The sequence below is a fragment of the Vulpes vulpes genome, chromosome 3, assembly GCF_048418805.1.
Source record: "Vulpes vulpes isolate BD-2025 chromosome 3, VulVul3, whole genome shotgun sequence".
Taxonomy (NCBI): domain Eukaryota; kingdom Metazoa; phylum Chordata; class Mammalia; order Carnivora; family Canidae; genus Vulpes; species Vulpes vulpes.
In genome coordinates this window covers 15,256,356-15,276,776 of record NC_132782.1, presented here as the reverse complement: position 1 = coordinate 15,276,776, position 20,421 = coordinate 15,256,356, and the positions used below count along the sequence as shown (strand labels likewise).

Sequence of the window (20,421 nt, the reverse complement as noted above, 5' to 3'; positions counted from 1 at the left end):
ATCATACAATCCGACTGGGGAAATGAATCCTGATCTACCACTTCCAAACTATGTGGCCTTATCCTTTCTTGCCTCCATTTCTAAATATGTAAAATGGGGTAAACAATACTTATTCACAAGATTGAAGAGCGAACTTAAGGTAATATTACATGTGGAGTGCTTGGTCAGTACCTGACCTATAGAAAGTTCTCAAGAAAGTTAATTGTTACTATCACTCTCAGACGGTTCAAGCTCCTGAGTCTCAGTTTGCTCGCCAGTGACTCACATAGAAAGAAGCCTTATTTATATAGAAAATGATTCGAAGTAGTATATCTCTATATCTCTTTATATATAGATATGTAGGTATAGATATATGGTGATATGTATCTTTCCTAATCAAAAATCTTAAACATACATCATCGCTGTAATAGGCTACAGCTCATACTTCCCCTGGAGCTCTTCACAAAGAGACAAGTCCAACAGAGGCATAGAAGGCAGAAGGCCAGCCATTCCTTGTGGGCAGACCACATGTCCCCTTCGTGGTTGTTAAAGTAGAGCTAACATAGGGTTCTGCACATCACAGGAGTGAGTGCTTAATTGTTCTTGAAACCCAGAAGGAACATGCTTCTAAAAGAAGACTCCATCTCCAGTGGAACTCAGTCAGTGGGCTCTCCTCCCGACTGTTGGACAGGCTAGTGCGATTAATTGCCTATAAGAACTGTTTCATAAAACCCATCTAAATGAAAGAAAGCACACAACAGAGGAATGAGAAACACAACAAAAGAATCTAGGTGAAAAAATGTAACAAGAAACTACCCTTTTAACCACACAGGCTTAAAACGTGTCCCGTAAAGACACCAGGGAAAGTGTTTGTAGATGGGATCTAATCAGGATAGCCTATGATTATTGTTAGATGGGCATATGAATATTTTGAGCCTTCTAATGACACCCCTGGGTAGTCTGCTATAAATCTAGCATTTTCTATTTCTGGGTCATGTTTAGCTGTCTCTTATACCGCTTAACTGTATTACAACATGTACTATTTGAAACAGTATTTTATTACCTGGATGTGGACTGGAGGTGATGAGGCTCCACTCATTGATATCTGAGTTGTAGCTCTGGACCTTGTCGTAGGTGCAGCTTCCTCTGTAACCGCAGTGGCCACCGATAACGTAGATAACTTCATGTAAGACGCAAGCGGTCGCGTTTCCCACGCCTGTGTGTTGATTAAAATGACGTCTTCAGATTGATCTATCGTGTTTTACAATGAATATTGAGCTAAGTTTATTATTGTTTCTGTTATTATAGATAGTGGATGCAAGACCCTGTGCTAGGTAGCTAGGTGCTACGAGGGATAGAAGAATGAACCAGAAAGGCTCCTCGCGGGACGCCTGTGTGGCTCAGCGGTTTAGCGCCGCCTTCAGTCCAGGGTGTGATCCTGGAGACCTGGGATGGAGTCCCACATCAGGCTCCTTGCATGAAGCCTGCTTCTCCCTCTGCCTGTGTCTCTGCCTTTCTCTCTGTGTCTCTCATGAATAAATAAAATCTTAAAAAATAAAAAACGGCTCCTTGCAGTATTTTAAGAGGGTGAGACACGGACACAAATAATTAGAACACAGGATACAGAGCAAGGGGACATTGCTGTGAACAGGTAAATCATGGCTGGAGGCAGCAGAATTTGACCTGCATCTCAGTAGGTGGGACTTTGCCAGGTGGAGGTGAGAGGAAGCCCTCCTAAGCAGAGGGAAAGGCAAGTGCAAAGGCTCAGTGGGCAATGTCGAGTCACCCAGTTCAGGGCCAGCACATGCAAGGGCAGGTGGCACACCTGGAGTTGTCCTATGGGAATTAAAGCTGACGTGGCCAGGTGAAGGCACATCGCAAAGGATCCTGGCACCCACCTAAGAAAAGAAGACTTCATTCAGTGGGACTTTAAAGATTTATAAATAGGGCAGTTCAGGTGGCTCAGTGGTTTAGCACTGCCTTCAGCCCAGGGCCTGATCCTGGAGATCTGGGATCGAGTCCCACATCAGGCTCCCTGCATGGAGCCTGCTTCTCCCTCTGCCTGTGTGTGCCTCTCTCTCTCTCTCTCTCTCTCTCTTATGAATAAATAAATAAAGTATTTAAAAAAATATTTGTAAACAGAGGAAGGGAGAGAGTACAAAAGCAGAAGGACAAAAAGAGTCAGAAAGATCCAGGTATTGGCTCAGATAGGAAGTACTGAGGGCCTGATTTAGAAGGGGCTTTGGGTATGTGGGGAAGGGCAGGGAGGCAGGAGATACAGGTAAACAAATAAGCCTTGATGATTGACCTTGTCAGGAACAAACAAAACCGACTGTGAGGTCCTAAGCTTGGAAGTGCTGATACTCTAGGAAAGTGGGGAGGAAGAAATGAGGTCGGCAGGGAATGAAGATTGGAAGTAAGATGAGGGTCATTTTAGTTGAACACACGTTGGTTTAGCCTTTCAACCACCTCTTGTTTACCACGAATACCTGCTGGGTGCAGTTCAACCTCCTTGCGCATTTTTATCCCAACAGAAATGTGAGTTTATAAGCCAGGCAGTTGTGATGAGGAAGGAAAAAAAAAGTCGGGAGCTCCTAAACAGCCAAGGATTTATTTCTCCTCTGTATATCCCTAAACCAAAAAAGGAAATGAATTTGAAATTTGACTCTACCCAATTTAAGTTCCGATTACCACGGGAAGCTTCTAGTTCACTTCATGACTACAAAATAAAACAAACCAGGAACACTAATGTTACCCTCGCAACAGAAAAATGAGAAACTTAAAGCTCAAAACCAGTACAGGCCAAAGCTGGGTAGAAGTGACGCAGTGTTACCCTTTCCAGGGAGGATTTATTATAATCAGGAATCAAACTTCAAGGTGAAAGTAGAAGTAAAATGTTGGAATTTCAGATCCAGCTGATATGTGTGGGCAGAGAGGTACCTGGGTATATGAGGGTCTCCCATTCCACTCAAGGAAAAGGCAAGAACACATATGGCTTTAACAGTGGACCCACCAGGGAAGCATTTCTTTTCAGCAAGCATGTTTCAAATAGGATTTTTAGAAATTGCAATAAAATCATAAACTTTCATCCTGATGGAAATATACTCTTAACCATGAGACCAGGCTGTTATCCCATCATTAAGAAAGAGAAGATGGTATGTATCCAGGTTGACAACAGCTGCTACAGTATTTGAATCCTCGTTTCTTTACCAGTACAGGGGTCAGGAGGACTCTGAAGACCATCCTGGGGAGGAGACCAGGAATCGGCTATCAAGTTCAGTAGAGTCCAAAACCAGAGCAGCAGCAGCACTGGACTTTAAGTCCCTTTCTCTTCTCGACCAACTACCAACTACGACTAAATCTTTGGGCACTCAGGAGAGACAGCATGACTTCATGTGGAAGATATTTTTGCTCTGTCAAAGTTGACATGTCCTTTTATTTTTTAAAAGATTTTTATTAAAAAAAAAAGATTTTTATTCATTTATTTGAGAGAGAAAGAAAGAACATGAGCAGAGGGAGAGGGGAGAAGCAGGCTCCCTGCTGAGCGGCAGGCGGGATGTGGGGCTTGATCCCAGGACCTGGGGATCATGACTTGAACCAAAGGCAGAGGCCTAACCAACTGAGCCACCCAGGTGCCCCTGACATGTTCCTTTATAACAACTCTCATTATGGCAATAATGAACAATGAATAATGACAATAATACCTATGACAATAACACCTTACACTCACTGAGTGCTTACTCTACACACCTCACATGCATAAATTCATTTAATCCTCTCAAACCACGAGCTACATAATGTCGTCAGCCCCATTGTACAGACCATAAAACCGGGGCACAGGGAGATTAAACAATTTGCCTGAGCACACCAGCAAGTAAATGGAGAGGGAGGATTTGGACCCAAGCAGTTTGGCTTCAGTAGCAATGTGTCTGATCACAAGTTCATTCTGCCTCTCGGGCTTCCTGCTTGTCATCCCACGATCACACTGGGTCAGATTCCCAGACCAGGTCAGATTCCCACACCCTCACTAGTGTTAAAAAAGAAACAGGCCTGGGAAGGAACATTTGGGATAAAATGACACAAATTTAGTAACAACCTACCAGTTGTTTTTGTGCAACTCCCAGCACAAATGAATAAATGTAATTAACATTCCAGCTTAACTTTTTTGCCAGTGGGAGGGAAAGAGAGCAAGGCTAGTACTGGAGCACAGCAGAAAATACAGTGTTTATCAGACAGACGCTGAAACCCAATAGTGTGCCGGCTGTGTGGACCTCATGAGGGAGGAGATGGGATCTGCCCCTATCTTTTTTACCCTATGAAACAAGATTTGAATCACAAAAAGCAGGGGCTACCTGTCTCTAGTTTTTGAGAGAATGTAATTCGCTACACACTACAGGGACCGAAACTTTCAAAGTTTTAATGAAAGACCTTTTAAAAGAGCGATGATCAGATAATGAGAGGGAAAGAGCTGAATATTTAAAGGCAGAATTGAACAGGGTTTGCTTATATAAGCAAAAATGCATATATAAATATGAACTAATAAAACCACCCAACTTTCTCTTTTTGCTTAACCTTTGACTTTTTAAATATAAATTCTTAAGACTTGGGCAGCCCAGGTGGCTCAGCAGTTTAGCGCCGCCTTCAGCCCAGGGCCTGATCCTGGAGACCCAGGATCAAGTCCCACGTCGGGCTCCCTGCATGGAGCCTGCTTCTCCCTCTGCCTGTGTCTCTGCTTCTCTCTCTCCCTCTCTGTGTGTCTGTCATGAATAAACAAATAAAAATCTTTTTAAAAAATTAAAAAGATAAATTCTTAAGACCTGAGGCAAGATCTAGGCTTGAAACAGGTTGTGGAATAAGTAGAATGAATTATACTGTTTTCTTATATAAACAATATCTTGTAGTCTGAGGAGCATACTCTAATCATGTAATCATGTAACCTCAGACAAGTTGGGGACTGCTGTACTATGCTTTCACTCAGAACACTCTGTCCACTATTATTTGTATACTCTATTATAGTAGGGAGATAGCATTCCAAAATGATACATTGTTTTGAAAGTTCTTTGCAAGAGAATTTAGACCAATGGCCTAACCTCAAACACCTAAGAAATACAGAATAAATATAATCGTACTTACCTTTAATCATGTTTGCAATAGGAATCCATTTCTCTTTTAATGGATCATAGAACTCAGCCTCTTCGGCAGGAGCCCCTTTTCTGTAACCGCCTAGAGCATAGACACAGCCACCCAAGGTGACTGCACAGTGGTAGTACCTGGCATTGAGCATCGGCAAACCTTCCGTCCATTCATCACTTTCACTGTTATAGATCCACACTGTGTCAAGAGCTTCTATATTATCTGTCCTGTAACCCCCAGTTACGTAAATGTTGGGGCCCAAACATGTAACACCATAGCTCTCCCTGGTATAGTCTGGTATTTCTGCTCCCTGAATCCAAACATTTGTCAGAGGATCCCATATGTGGACCTCCGATAAAGGATGCCAGTAGTAGCCTCCAATGATATACATTGTGGCTGTGGACCTCTGGGAAATCTCTTTATGAAGGGGATTCAGAGCATTGTATATTAGAGATCGTATCTTATTTTCGGTTAGTAAGCAGCTTCTCTGAAGACCTAAAGCTGTTTTTAAGTAGACTGGATCTATATCTATGTTTACATAGCTTAGTAGGTTATACAGGCATTCAATTCGATTATCTACATCGTGAGCAGTCCACTTAATAACAGGCTCTATGATAGCTTCTTCCTTCCAAACACTGAGATTCTTTCTGGACAATATAAAGAGAAACTTTTCAAGGCTGATTTCCAGAAATTCTTCTTGTTGCCATACTTCCTTAAACCTTGAACACAGAATTCTTCGAGATTCCTTCTCTAGTTCTGGGCACACGTGAAATTCTGCAAAGGAGTGCATTCCAATACAATTATCAATATCCAAGTGCCTTACCAAAAACTGCTCACAAGCCTTCTTTACTGAGAGGAACTGTAGCAGATCTGCTGCTTCAAGCAGGCTTTGAACATTTCTTTTAGTTATCTCAATTTGGGAAGTGTATGCATAATTCACAAGGCCTTCCAAAATATCATGGTGGATGCCCGAGATTTTTATTTTATTTTTAAATTTCTCTTTCATGTCAGCTGTGAACATTGCCTTAAAATAATTGCTGCAAGCAGCTAGAACAGCTCGGTGGCAATGGAAGATTATGCCTGAAGGGCACTGAAGGGTAATATCGGTAAATAATCCATCCAAGTAAAATGTTCTGAATGCATCCAGAAAATCCACTGGATGCGCTGTATCCTTGAAAAGGTAAATATAATCTTCTTGTCCTTTTAGAGCCATGGCTGTAACAAACATGAAATAAACGTGTTTTCAATTTCGCAGATGACCACAAATAACCAATGCTAAATATGCCAATCCTGAGGGTGAGGGGTCAGCATCGAAGAGACTCCAAAAGCAGCCCAAGCGCTGCATTCTAAGGAACAAACGCAAAACGCGGACAGACTCATTTGTAATTTATGGGATGGTCAATTCAAATCCGGGGCCGCTTGGAGCCTGAAACGAGGCCCCGGGGTTTGCAGCGATCTTTTGAAGAAATCCTGGTTTGCGGCCCGTTCACGCAGCGTCCGCAGCCGGCCCGGGGCTGGCGGCCCGGAGCCGGAGCCCACGCTCGGCCGGCCCCGCGCGGGGGTCGCCCCCGGAGCCCGGCTTGCCGCCGCGGCCCGGCCCCAGCTCCACCTCTCCGCTAGCTCCTGCCCCGCGAGCCGCGCGGAGCCGCCGAGAGGGGACGGCCGAGATCACCGGAGGGAGCCCCGTCCCGCTCCGCCCGGGAAAGGAGCGAAAGGACCGCGCGGGGGCGGCGGCCCGAGCCCTCCCGAGCCCCCCCGAGCCTCCCCGCGCGCCCCCGGCCTCCCTGAGCGCCCCCAGCGCCTCCCCCAGGCTCCCCCGCGCGGCCGCCGCAGGGGCTTCCGCGCGCCCCGCGCCTGGGCCCGGGCCGCCTTCCCGCCCGGAGAGCGCCCCGCCCCGGGCGCCCGCGTCCCCCGCCCCGGGGCGCCGCACAGGTGCGGGAGGCCCCCGCGGGCCCCGCGGCCATTGTCCCCGCGCGTCTGCGGCGGGCGGGCTGGGGGCGGCGCGGCCTCGCTGCCCCCCGCGGCCCCGCTCGCCCCCCGGGCCCGGGGCGCGGCACCCACCTCCGGCGGCGCTCCGGGTCGCGGTGCTGGCCGACGGGCTAGCGGCGAGCGGGGGCGGGGGCGCCTCCGGACCCTCTGACCATCTTTGGAAGAGGCGCGGCGGAGGGAGCCTGGCCGCAGCGCCAGCCCACACGCGGCTCCCCTCCCGGCGCCCGGCTGCTCCCCGCCTCCAGCCGAGCAGCCCCCCGCGCGGCCTGGGCGCGGGGCCGCTCCGGGAACTCCGGGGGGCGGGGCCGCGGCGAGCAGGGGCGGGGCGGGAGGAGCGGGCGGGCACGCGCGGCGGCCCCTTCCCGGCGGTGCGGGCCCGCAGCAGGTGGGAGGCCGCCGAGGGCCCGCCTGCGCCCGCCGCTCCCCGCCGCTCCCCGCCGCTCCCCGCCGCTCCTCGGCTCCGCGGCTTCCACGCAGCAGGCGCCCCGGGCGCTCTCGCTCCACACGGACTCGCCGAGTCCCGAATGTAGACCACGCACGGGGCTGCGAGGGGGATGCCCTTTCCCCCTCCCGTCGCCCTCACCGCGCAGGCCCTGCAGGGACGGCGGAGGCGCCGCGTGGGCGGAACGCCGCGAACCTCAAGGGTCTGGGGTCGGGGTCGCCTTCCGAACGCCAGAGGTAGCCGCCGCTTTCCCGCCAGCACCGTCCTGCTCCCCAGCAGAGCGCTCAGGAGGGAGCCCTGAGGCCGATTTGCACACTTTGGATTAACCTGGAAGCTTCATGAAAAAGTGAGAGCAGCCAAAGATGAAGGTATGTAGAGCAGAGTAGCTGGAGGAACCTTTCTGGTGGACAGCACGTCCAGTCAAACATGTCCATGTACTACACCAGAAGGTTCCTTTTCTTCTTCCAGCAAAAGCCAGTATTGAATCTTGTTATTTATCATTCATCCATTCATTTGCAAGTTTTTACTGAGTGTCTGATAGGGCTAGGCGCTGGCACTTAGAGCTCTTGTGGAGCTTCGGTCTAGCCATGTTAAGGGAGACCAGGATGAAAAGACCACCAGGGCCCAGTGTGTTTCTCCAAGTACGGTCTGAGAGACGGAATAGACAAAAGGGGAACTCTGAACTACGTAAGAAGCGCAGGAAGCAAACCATAACCTCTGCAGCTGGACCAGAACAGTCAGGACACCTTCAAGGGCTGCCAACTTCCCTACTTCTGGACTTCCAACTCAGGACCAACCAGGGAAATCCAACATGCTCCCCAAACCAGTCACATAAATTACTACCAGTAGCCCGAAATTACTTCCAGTAGCCCGCCTCCAGCTTTCCCAGGCCAACAGCCTGCAATCAGAACATACCGGAGACCTTACCGCTCTCTTCAGTTTTTGTTTTGTTTTGTTTTTTGTTTTTTAAGGATTTTATTCATTTATTCATGAGAGACACACCTGATGTGGAACTCAATCCCGAGACTCAATCCTGGGACTCTAGGATCATGCCCCTAGGCTGAGGGCAGGCACCAAACCGCTGAGCCACCCAAGGATCCCCCCTTTCTTCAGGTTTATAGAGCTTTCCCACTCCCCTGCCTGCCTTTGAGCCTCTGCCAAAGGCCAGTGATGGTGGCTGACTCTCTTGCTATACCAAGATCTGAATAAGTAGCATCTGGTTGTTTTCATTTGGGTGATTTAGTTTAATTTCTACAGGTCAATCTCAATTGAATTATGTGGAATTCTAGCAATGCAGCACCCCACAAACACCACAACCATCCAGACTGCTCTGGGTGGAGACCTAGGAATCTGTATTCTATTTAAGGGCATCGAGCAATTCTTTTGCACAGTTAGAAGAATGAATGTTGGATCCCAAATGGAAGAAAAACAAAAGGTTCCGTATCTCAACATCTGGTAAACAGTTTAGTAGAGAAGAAATGTGTAGGAGATTGTGTTTCAGGCTTGAGGTTCATCTCTGCCACTTTTGTAACATAGCCTTAACCAAGTTACTAAATTTCTATCTTAGTTTTCTGATATGTAAAACAGAAAATACCACAATATTCTCAGCTTAACATAAGGTTATCAGGGGATCCCTGGGTGGCTCAGCGGTTTAGTGTCTGCCTTCGGCCCAGGGCATGATCCTGGAGTCCCAGGATTGAGTCCCACATCAGGCTCCTGCATGGAGCCTGCTTCTCCCTCTGCCTGTGTCTCTGCCTCTCTTTCTCTCTCTGTCTCTCTCATGAATAAATAAATAAAATCTTAAAAAAAAACACATAAGGTTATCAGAAAGACAATAAATTATTAATGTGAGAGTGCGTAGAATTTGGCATATAAATGTTATGTATGAAAGCTATTGTATGTTATATAACATAAATGTTATATATGAAAGGATATTTACATTTAATTCTCCACACAACCTCAATTCGGAAATTAGTATTTTTAAGCCTGTCTTCAAAAAACTATGAACTTTGAAAAAAAAAAAAAACTATGGACTTTGTAGTTAATTGTGATTATAGATAGCTTGTTCTTCATAACTGATAATGTTATTGTTGGTGCTCATTCAAGGCCATGATTGAAGATAGGGCATTCTTTCCATGTTTGTCACTGAATTATCACAGATGGCTGTTTGTGGCTATGACACCAAGTTTAATGCATAGAAAATATAGACTCCACCTAACCAGGAGTAGGGGCTTCTAGAATCAAGATGGCATGCGATAAATTGTTATCAAATAATACAATTCACTATATTGTCATTGGTGCACTTATTTCAGATTGCTGTATAGATCAATTAAAACTTTTGCTTCCGGGGGATCCCTGGGTGGCTCAGCAGTTTAGCACCTGCTTTTGGCCCAGGGAGTGATCCTGGAGTCCCGGGATCGAGTCCCACATCAGGCTCCCGGCATGGAGCCTGCTTCTCCCTCCTCCTGTGTCTCTGCCTCTCTCCCTCTCCCTCTCTCTATGTCTATCATAAATAAATAAATCTTTAAAAAATTTTTTTGCTTCCATTGCCTTATGTTCCCTGGTGTGAATTATTGCTTTTAAAGTGTATATGTTGCATGTCAATTATATCTCAATTTTTTTTTAAGGCCAAAAAAAGTGTCTAGGAGTACATATTAGACTGCCTCAACTTGCCAAGGGAAGAGCAGGTCCTGGAAGGTACTGCCAGCAGAGCTTCTCTTTACCACGTGCTTTGTCAAAGAGATCACTGCAAATGCTGATAGATTGGATGCACACAGAAACATATAATTAGCATTCATAAGTTAAATACATTAATGACACTGTTCAAGAAAACACATGTGCCATCTGTGAATTCAAGTCTTAAGGAAATAAAGAGCCACCATGGAGATGAGATATAAATGACTCTTGGCAGATATTGAGCTTGGCATGGAATTAGACGGCTTTTGACACCACACTTCGCTTTTCAAAAGACCCTTTCTTGGTTCCTAAAAATAACAATTTTATTTATTGTTTTTACCATATTAGTACATCTATCTTTACACTCAGCATTGCTATGTCATTAAGTGTTTGATATGCTGATTGTGATATCATTATCAGTGTGTGTAAATGACAGATATATACAGGAGCTTTTGTATACTTCATTTACATACTAGATTAAGTAAGTTGCTGCTAAGTATAAAATAGTAGGTATAATTTATAAGGCTACCACATACAACTCTGTATGTTGTGCACTGCCCAATTCCAGCTCACTCCCCTCAAGTACACTGCAATGTGAACACTCCTTAGGAGTTGTACAGTATACAACAAGCACAGGTGTATAATAGCTGCTGTGGAGCTGATATATCTGGCAAAGCCTTTTTGGTATGCTTCCTGGAAAATAAGAAAATGAACATTCTAATGACTGGGTAACAAGTAGTTTTTTAAGTCAGAAGTTTTCAAATTCCTTGTTTTTAGCAAAAGTCAAAGAGCATTTTTGACAAATATCTTGGAAAGAATCCACAAAATGAGTGGTACTGGTATAATAAAATTCCTCTCATTCCCATCTACTTGTCTATGTGAACACATTTTTTCATGGATTTTATCTATAGAAATGATAATCAGGAATATCATTGATCTAAACTGTCTCATTCGAACAGTAAGTGAACTTAGCTAAAGACATATGGTTTAAGTGAAAAGAAAATAGCCCAATTCATCAGATTGAAATAATTTTTGCAATTTTTACTTTTAATTTAAACATATTTATGTTGTTTAATCAATTATAACAATTGTAATGTTAATCAGCCCAGAATTTTTTTTACTACTTAAGAATCAAGGTCATAAAAGGGTTTAAATTTTAATTATGTACATTCTGGGCAGCCCAGGTGGCTCAGTGGTTTAGCGCTGCCTTCAGTCCAGGGCGTGATCCTGGAGACCTAGGATCAAGTCCCACGTCAGGCTCCCTGCATGGAGCCTGCTTCTCCCTCTGCCTCTCTCTCTCTCTCTCTCTCTCTCTGTGTGTGTGTGTGTCTCTCATGAATAAATAAATAAAATCTTAAAAAAAAATAATTATGTACATTCTTGTTGCAGACAGGTTTAAGGAGATGATTAACAAAAGATTTTCAGGGATCCCTGGGTGGCGCAGCGGTTTGGCGCCTGCCTTTGGCCCAGGGCGCGATCCTGGAGACCCGGGATCGAATCCAATGTCGGGCTCCCGGTGCATGGAGCCTGCTTCTCCCTCTGCCTGTGTCTCTGCCTCTCTCTCTCTCTCTGTGACTATCATAAATAAATAAAAATTAAAAAAAAAAAAAAGATTTTCAAGTATAAAAGTAAATAGTCAATCTTTCTTTTCTTTTTTTTTTTTTAATAGTCAATCTTTCTTTGAGTAGTTCCAACATGCATGAATTTCAATTACCATGGCTTAAATAATACCAATCCCCTAAACAGGGTTCAAATTTCAATTACTATGGTATATGAACTGTAACTGCACAAAACAAATTTCACTACTAGCTCTTTAATCCCATGAGTCACTACATAAATAACAAATGAATATCATGGTCAGTGGCCTATTATGTTTCTTCTTTCAAAGTCATTGGTGATTGGTAACCGTGCATCTGTTATTCAGTTTACATGCAGACAGCAAAGTCTGTAGTTGTCTTACCTCTTTGTCTGCCAGTGATAAATGTATGTAATATTTTTAAAAATAGATCATTGAAAGAGGACATTGGTCAGCAGAAATGAAAGCACAGCAAAGAATAAAAAGGATAATGCCACAAGTGAAATTTGAATTGAATATAATGAAATTCTAGAAGAAACAGCTGACCATGGGAATGTTGACACTGCCACCAATCGAGAGTTCAGATATGCAGCCAGTGGAAACTGGCAGGCCAACTTAGTGACTTAAGTGAAAAAAGTGGTTGTTGACAAAAAGAATGAAGATGTCCCAGAAGAAGTGATGTGGGCAAAAAACTTCATATTAAAGGAACTCATGGAGACTCTTCACAACACTGAAAATGCAAAGGATAGGGGCTCCTGGGTGGCTCAGTAGGTTAAGTATCTGCCTTCAGTCAGGTCATCAGTCCCCTGGGATTGAGCCTCACGTGGGGCTCCCTGCTCAGTGGAAGTCTGCTTCTCCCTCCTGCTTGTGCTTTCTCTCATTTTCTCTCAATCTCTCCCTCTCAAATAAATGAATAAAATCTTAAAAAAAGAAAAAGAGAATGCAAAGGATAAAATGTTGGAAGCTAATCCAAACTTATAAAAAAGTTTGACAGTTCACTAGGGCATAGAAAGATTCTGGTCTCCAGGTATTGTAAGTAATACGGGAAAAAGAAAGCAAGAACTGTTCAAACTACTCAGCAAAACTTTTTTACAAAGAAATGCTTTCATCCTCAATGTTTCTAATTGCAGTATACTAAGGAAATACTGATCTTACTATTTTTCATTTTCCTATACATTTGTAACTGACAGTAAGACAGTTTTTAATGTTCTTATAAAATACTTAAATGTTGGGGCCCCAGGGATGTCTGGGTGGCTCAGAGGTTGAGTGTCTGCTTTTGGCTCAGGGTGGGATCCTGGATTCCCCAGATCGAGTCCCATATAGGGCTCCTTGCATGGAGTCTGCTTCTGCACCCTCTGCCTATGTCTCTACCTCTCTCTGTGTCTCTCATGAATTTAAAAAAAAAAAAGAATGTTGGGGCCCCTGAGTGGCTCAGTCGGTTAAGCATCTGCCTTCAGCTCTAGTCATGATCCCAGGGTCCTGAGATTGAGCATGGCATTGGGCTCCTTGCTTGGTGGGGAGCCTGCTTCTCCCTCTCAGCCTGCCGCTCCCCTAACTTGCACTCTCTTTTTGTGTCAAGTAAATAAAATCTAAAAAAAAAAAAAAAAAAAAAAATTAAAAGTGACAAGAAATTAAAATATTTCCCACTAATTATTATTTTTCTTTTTTCTTTTTTTTCCCCACTAATTATTAACATTCCTTTGCACAGTAATCTTGCATAGTCATTTTTATGTTCCTATAACACTCTGTAAAATGAAGACTGCCTGTATTTTCAGCAGGACATTTTCTGGGAGAAGTAGAACAGAAATATGGGCTCCAGAAGAAAAAAGAACAAGCTTGAAAATTGTCTGCTATTGAATAAAAGTTACAGCAAGGATATATAGTCAATGATATTGTAATAGGGTTGTATGTTGACAGATGGTAGCTACATTTGTGCTAAGCATGGCACAATGTATGCGATTGTATAAACTTGTCCAATCCCTATGTTGTATGCCTGAAACTAATGTAACATTGTATGTCAACTAAACTTCAATAAAAAGGTAAAAATCACAGTTAAAGAACTTACTTATATATATTTTTTACGATTTTATTTTTTATTTTTATTATTTTTTATTTTTTAATTCTATAATTAATTATAATTCTAATCACAGTTAAAATCACAGTTAAAGAACTTACTTATATATATTTTTTACGATTTTATTTTTTAATTCTATAATTAATTATAATTCTATAATTAATTCTGTAATTTCTATAGCCAGCCTGGGATTCAAACCCACAATCCCGAGATCAAGAGTTGCATGCTCCGCTGACTGAGCCAGCCAGGCACCCCTTGTTTATGTATTTTTAAATGAATGATGGTAGGTTTCAAATTACTATAGATAGCTTTGACTAAATAGATTTAAAAGTTATTTAAGCTCTTATTAAAAAGTCATTCATGGAGCACCTGGCTGGCTCAGCCAGTGGAGTGTGTGACTTGAGCTCAGGGTGTGGGTTCCAGCCCCCTATTGGGTATAGAGATTACTTAAAAATAAAAATTTTAAAAAGTCATTCTTTATATTAGAAATCACAGCCTTGGGGAGTGCTTAGGTGGCTCAGTTGGTTGAATGGCCAACACGATTTTGACTCAGGTGGTGATTTTGGGGTCATGGGATCCAGCCCTGTGTTATGCTCTGCACTCCTAGTGGAGTCAGATTTTATCTCCATCTGCCCCTCCCCCTGCTCGTACACTCTCTCTCAAAATAAATAAATAAAATCTTAAAAAAAAAAAAAAAAAGAAATCACAAGCTTAGCAAATGTTTAAACTTATGATGAAAAGTTTTCAAAATCAGTCTGAAAATGTGGAAGTGAGTACTTAATTTTTCAGTTGTTTGGGGGTACTTGTTCAAAAAACTTATGAAAGACTCAAAACAGGAACTAGTCTACCACTTTGTGGTGGAGGGTCACTTAAAAGCAGTTTATTGGGAATATGTTTTTGGTGCCACCATTAAAGGTAAATTCCAGATAAAATTAATAGACGATAGAGTATAATAAACTAGAAACTTTTTCAATTACATGCAACAGAAACCCAATTCTGTAACTAGGAAAAAAAAAGAGCATTGGCTCAAATAAACCAAGAAAAACTGGTACTCTTAAATAAATCAGAGATTAAAGCTCTCCAATTACAGCCTCATTTAGTAAAAGCCAAATTACTTATAATGGCCTTCTGGACCCCACACCCAACTGTGCTTTCTGCCTTCACTAGGAACAGCATTGCTTCTGTCCTCACTACTAGCTCGCTCTTTTGCCTACAGCTGCTTTTCCTAGCTACTGCTACATGATCTGCTCACTTACCTCCATCAGGTTTTTACCCAAATATCAACTTCTCAAGTGAGGCCTTCTTCTGCCAACCTATTTAAAATTGTCTCCTACTTCACTTGCTATTCCCTATCCCCTTTGCTGGCTTTATTTTAAACCATAGTGCTTATTACCATCTACAAAATTATATATATTTGCTTATTTTTTAAAAATTTGACAGAGAGAGAGAGAGAGAGAGTAACAGAGAGCACAAGCAGGGGGGAGCAGCAGAGGGAAAAGGAGAAGCAGGCTCTCTACTGAGCAAGCAGCCCCATGCAAGGCTCGACCCAAGGACTCTGGGAGTCTGACCTGGGCCAAAGGCAGATGCTTAACCACTGAGCCACCCAGGTGCCCCTGTATTTGCTTATTTATCAGATTAATGTGTGATTTCTCACACTAGAATGTAAGCTCCATGAAAGCACTGATTTTTGTCTGTTCATAGTTATCTCTAATTCATTTCTGTAGTTTTAAAATAATGTCTGCATGTAACAGGTGCTCGATAAATATTTGTCCTATAAATGAAAACATGGATGGATTTAAAGGAAGACTTTCAGAGTTTTGTTTTAAAATTTGGCTCTGGGCAGCCCGAGTGGCTCAGCAGTTTAGCACCGCCTTCAGCCCAGGGCGTGGTCCTGGGGATCTGGGACCAAGTCCCACGTAGGGTTCCCTGCATAGAGCCTGCTTCTCCCTCTGCCTGTGTCTCTGCCTCTCTCTGTGTCTCTCATGAATAAATAAATTAAAATCTTTAAAAAAATAATAAAACTTGGCTCAAGGGCCCATAGTTCTCTAGGAAATTACATAAGTGACTTAATCCGCAGTAGTGGGGATTAGCATATGGTCTAAAAGGTTTGACCTTTTTTTATTTTCAAAGCATCTGATTTATACCTTCATTTTAATTCTATCAGGTTGTTGTCATTTCTCACTTAGCTTACAGCAAGACTTGCCTGTGTCATCTCTCCTGTTTCCTCCCAAGCTGTACAAGACCTTTCATCCTCCCCAAACACCACTTCCCTTTGCTTACTCTTGAGAGCCTCACAGAAAAAAAAATTCAAATTCCAGTGGTTAGCTTTCAAGCCTTCCATAAATTGGCCAAATCCCACTTATAAAATTGATTCCACTACTCCCCAGTTTAAACTTTTAACTATTAGGCCATCTACTTCATCACTGCCTTGTGAATATGCTATGCTCACTCCCATCTTGGTTCAAGTTATTCCCTTCATCTGGGAAGCTCTATCCTTTCCATCTCTCCAAACCCTTTCTATGGTTTTTTTTTTTAAGATTATTTATTTATTTATTCATAGAGACACACACAGAGAGAGAGAGAGAGAGAGAGAGAGAGAGGCAGAGACACAGGCAGAGGGAGAAGCAGGCTCCATGCAGAAAGCCTGATGTGGGACTCGATCCAGGGTCTCCAAGATCACGCCCTAGGCTGCAGGCAGCGCTAAACCACCGCGCCACCGGGGCTGCCCCCTTTCTATGTTTTAAAAGTAATCTTTATGTCCAACCTGGGGCTTGAACACATGACCCCAAGATCAAGGGCCATATGCTCTACCAACGGAGCCAGCCAGGTGCTCCTTCTTTCCACTTTTTAAGGTGTGGATTACAGTCTACTGCCTTCATAAAGCTTCCACCAAAATTAATCAATTGATGGAGTGCAAAACACTGTGCTATATGGTCATTCAGTCATTCCTTAATCTAAGTACTTTCAGTTTATGCTAATTACTAAGATGCATTATGAAGCATACTTTGGTATTGTACATTACAATAAAATTGTAAATTCTTGGAAGGGTATCTTTCTCTGTAAGAGATAGTCCTATACTTCCACAGGTTTTTGGTTGGACATAGTAGGTGCCAAAAAAATTTGTTGAGTGAAGTATTTTTAGCTTCCAAAATTGTGCAATAGGATTTTCTAGATTTAAGTGTGACAAGAGCTAGGTTGTTAATAGATCCCTGAAGGAACATACTTTCACCTTGAAATGAGGAGAAGAAAATATTGTTTGGATCAACTTGTGAAAAGAATAGTGATTCTTATATATGAATATGACATAATCCAGAAAATGACTAAATAGTTGGAAAAATGTGAACGAGGGGCGACTGGGTGGTTAAGAGTCCAACTCTTGATTTTGGCTCAGGTCATGATCTCAGGGTCATGAGATCAAGGCCCACATTGGGCTCTGTGCTCTTCTCTTCCTCTCTCCCTTTCTTTCTGCCCCCTCCGCCCCCCTGCTTGTGTTCTCTTTCTCTCTAAAATAAATAATTTTTTAAAAATGTGAATGATTGGGTAGCCGGGGTGGCTCAGTGGTTTAGCGCTGCCTTCAGCCCAGGGCATGATCCTGGAGACCTAGGATCGAGTCCGATGTCAGGTTCCCTGCATGGAGCCTGTTTCTCCCTCTGCCTCTCTCTCTCTCTCTCTGTATCTCTCATGAATAAATAAATAAAATCTTTAAAAAAATGTGAATGATCAAGGTTTCCATTTTGCACTGATTATAAAAATCTTATGAGGTAAACAATATTTAGTTTAATTGTAAATATTATTTACTAGTTTAGATACACAAATGACATTTTATTATTTAAATACATAAGACAAACTAATTTTTTACTAAGAAATATTTTCCATAAACAATGGGAGTTTCTAAGAATTTCTGTTAGGAAACATCTATGTTAATATTTTGTTTCCATTTGAACAGTCATCATACAGACATCAGTTTTTATGACATAAACAAGTAGGCTAGATTTAGCTTTTGCCCTAGATTATTCCATGAGCCCTTAACAAAGCACATCGAAAAATCTGTCTACAACAGGACTATCACACTGTGCACCTAAAAAAAGAAATCAAATAGAGTGCACAAAATGATAGGTTATTAGGTAAAAGAATTTAGTCAATTATTGTTTATACATTTCCCACAATTAGTCTCATCTGAAGATGTGTTGTGTGGTTATTGTATCAGTAGAGGACTCTTCTGTAAAAGAGCATATCTGACTATAGGGGTAAGAAGTGGCTATACATTCTAATCCCACACTATTATCAGAGCTACTCCACCCCATCTGGTGCCTCCATGCAGTAGCCTTACTGATATATCAGCTGTCCCTGGAAGCAGCTTATGTGACTGTAAAAAAATCTTTTCCAACTGTTTTGCAGGGGTAGTATAAATCAGGAGCTAAAAATTAAAATGCTGTAAAAGCATATCAATAGGTATATCAGGGGCACCTGGGTGGCTCAGATGGTTGAGCTTCTGACTCTTGTTTTTGGCTCAGGTCATGATCTCAGTGTCCTGGGATCGAGTCCTACATTGGGCTCCCTGCCTAAGGGGGGAATCTGCTCACGTCCCCCTCTCTATCTAACATAAGAAAATAAATCTTAAAGGGATCCTTGGGTGGCTCAGCAGTTTAGCCCCTGCCTTCGGCCCAGGGCATGATCCTGGAGTCCCGGAATCGAATCTCACATCAGGCTCCTTGCATGGAGCCTGCTTCTCCCTCACCTGTGTCTCTGCTTTTCTCTCTCTCTCTCTGTCTCTCATGAGTAAATGAATAAAATCTTTAAAGAAAAATAAAAAAAATCTTTAAAAAATTGTGAAAAATATGTAGGCATATCAGAGAAACATAAAGAAGGTAGAATAAAGATGTAATTATAACTTGCACTACAAAAGACTACACTTGTAGTACAAAAGCAGATTTAAACTAATAGACATGTGCCATAATACATATAATACTTGGGTAGGAAAAGAAATCTCCCCCCCCCAAAAAAAAGAAATCCAATATATATTTAACATACTAAGGAAGTGACTGAATTAGGCATCAAAAATATTTATTAGGGGTGCCTGGATACCTTAGTCAGTTGAGCATCCGACTCTTGATCTCAGGTCTTTATCTTAGGGTCGTGTGTTCAAGCCCCTCATTGGGCTCCACATTGGACATGAAGCTTAGGTAAAAAAAGAAAATTATTAAACACTTAGATGGTGGTGGATGTGCTATAACAAGGCTATGGACTTGGTGATGAAGAAATTTTTATACGGGGAAAATATTTTGGATCTGTGGCTTTAAGAGTAGCAATATTTAGCTTGTACAATTGTTATATCCTCACTTAATCCACAAATAAAAGATACCGACTTTTAAGCATTAAGTAAGTAGTTCTTCAGCAAGAATTGCTTTATTCTCCAGGAGACATTTGGCAATATTTAGAGACATTTTGGGGTCACAGTCTGGTGGGAGAGGTGCCACAGGCATCTAGTGAATATTGTTTGAATTCCAGTCAGATCCACACAAGCACTGGGTTTGACATATTGGGGAACAAAAAAATCAAAGGGAAGAATGGTGCTTATGTTAAAAAGGCAAAAGAAAAAAAAAGATAGCTAGATAGAGGGATGTATAGATATGTAAAAAAACAAGCAGAATTAAATGTTAATGGTAAAATCTAAATAATAGGTACACATATGTTCACTTTAAAATTAAAAGGTTAGGGATTCCCGGGTGGCTCAGCGGTTTAGCACCTGCCTTCAGCCCAGGGTGTGATCCTGGAGTCCTGGGATTGAGTCCCATATCAGGCTCCCTGCATGGAGCCTGCTTCTCCCTCTGCCTCTCTCTCTCTCTCTCATGAATAAATAAAATCTTTTTAAAAAATTAAAAGGTTAATAAGGGAACATTAGAAAAAACTATTTGTCCCCGAGTTTCACAAATTACAAGAAGTAAAGCCCTTGAGAGAAACTACTGTGGTTTCAAAGTATACCCAACATTCTTTAACTCCCTCTCCAAAGGTGGAGTCTAATTCCCCTCCCTGTGAATGTGGGCTTAACTTAGTGTTCTGTTTTTTTTTTTTTTAATTTTTTTTTTAATTTTTATTTATTTACGATAGTCACAGAGAGATAGAGAGAGAGGCAGAGACACAGGCAGAGGGAGAAGCAGGCTCCATGCACCGGGAGCCTGATGTGGGATTCGATCCCGGGTCTCCAGGATCGCGCCCTGGGCCAAAGGCAGGCGCCAAACCGCTGCGCCACCCAGGGATCCCAGTGTTCTGTTTTAATAAATAGAATTGATAGTGTTTGGTTTCTGAGACTAGGTCACAAAGGCATAGTGGTTTCCTTTCTGCCCTCTCTCTTGGATCACTCACTTGGCAGAAAACCAAGTCTTTGGGACACTCAAGCAGTTCTTTGGAAAGGTCCAAGTGGTTGGAAATTGAGGCTTTTTGCCAACAACCAGCAACAAATTGAGACTTCCTGACAACAAGCAGTGAGGACTGCAGCCTCCTGCCAAAAGCCATGTGAGCAAGCCACCTTGAAGGCAGGTCCTCCAGCCATAG

At 42.8% G+C, this 20,421-nt stretch overlaps 1 protein-coding gene across 4 annotated transcripts in view; it reads right to left on the bottom strand.

Annotated features, from left to right (window-relative positions):
• Positions 1-20,421, bottom strand: part of KLHL23 (kelch like family member 23) — a 40,819-nt gene that overhangs the window by 7,819 nt on the left and 12,579 nt on the right. For 2 of the 4 annotated variants that reach the window (XM_072751881.1, XM_072751879.1), the window contains 2 exons: positions 5,113-6,327; positions 1,043-1,195 (listed from right to left, as the gene is read on the bottom strand). In XM_072751881.1, the coding sequence (XP_072607982.1) occupies positions 1,043-1,195; positions 5,113-6,325 (1,366 nt within the window). In that variant the 5' untranslated portion in view covers positions 6,326-6,327. Of the gene's footprint in view, positions 1-1,042; positions 1,196-5,112; positions 6,328-7,173; positions 7,359-18,954; positions 19,048-20,421 lie in introns of those variants that run through there. The other 2 variants (XM_072751880.1, XM_072751882.1) reach the window with 2 other exon arrangements.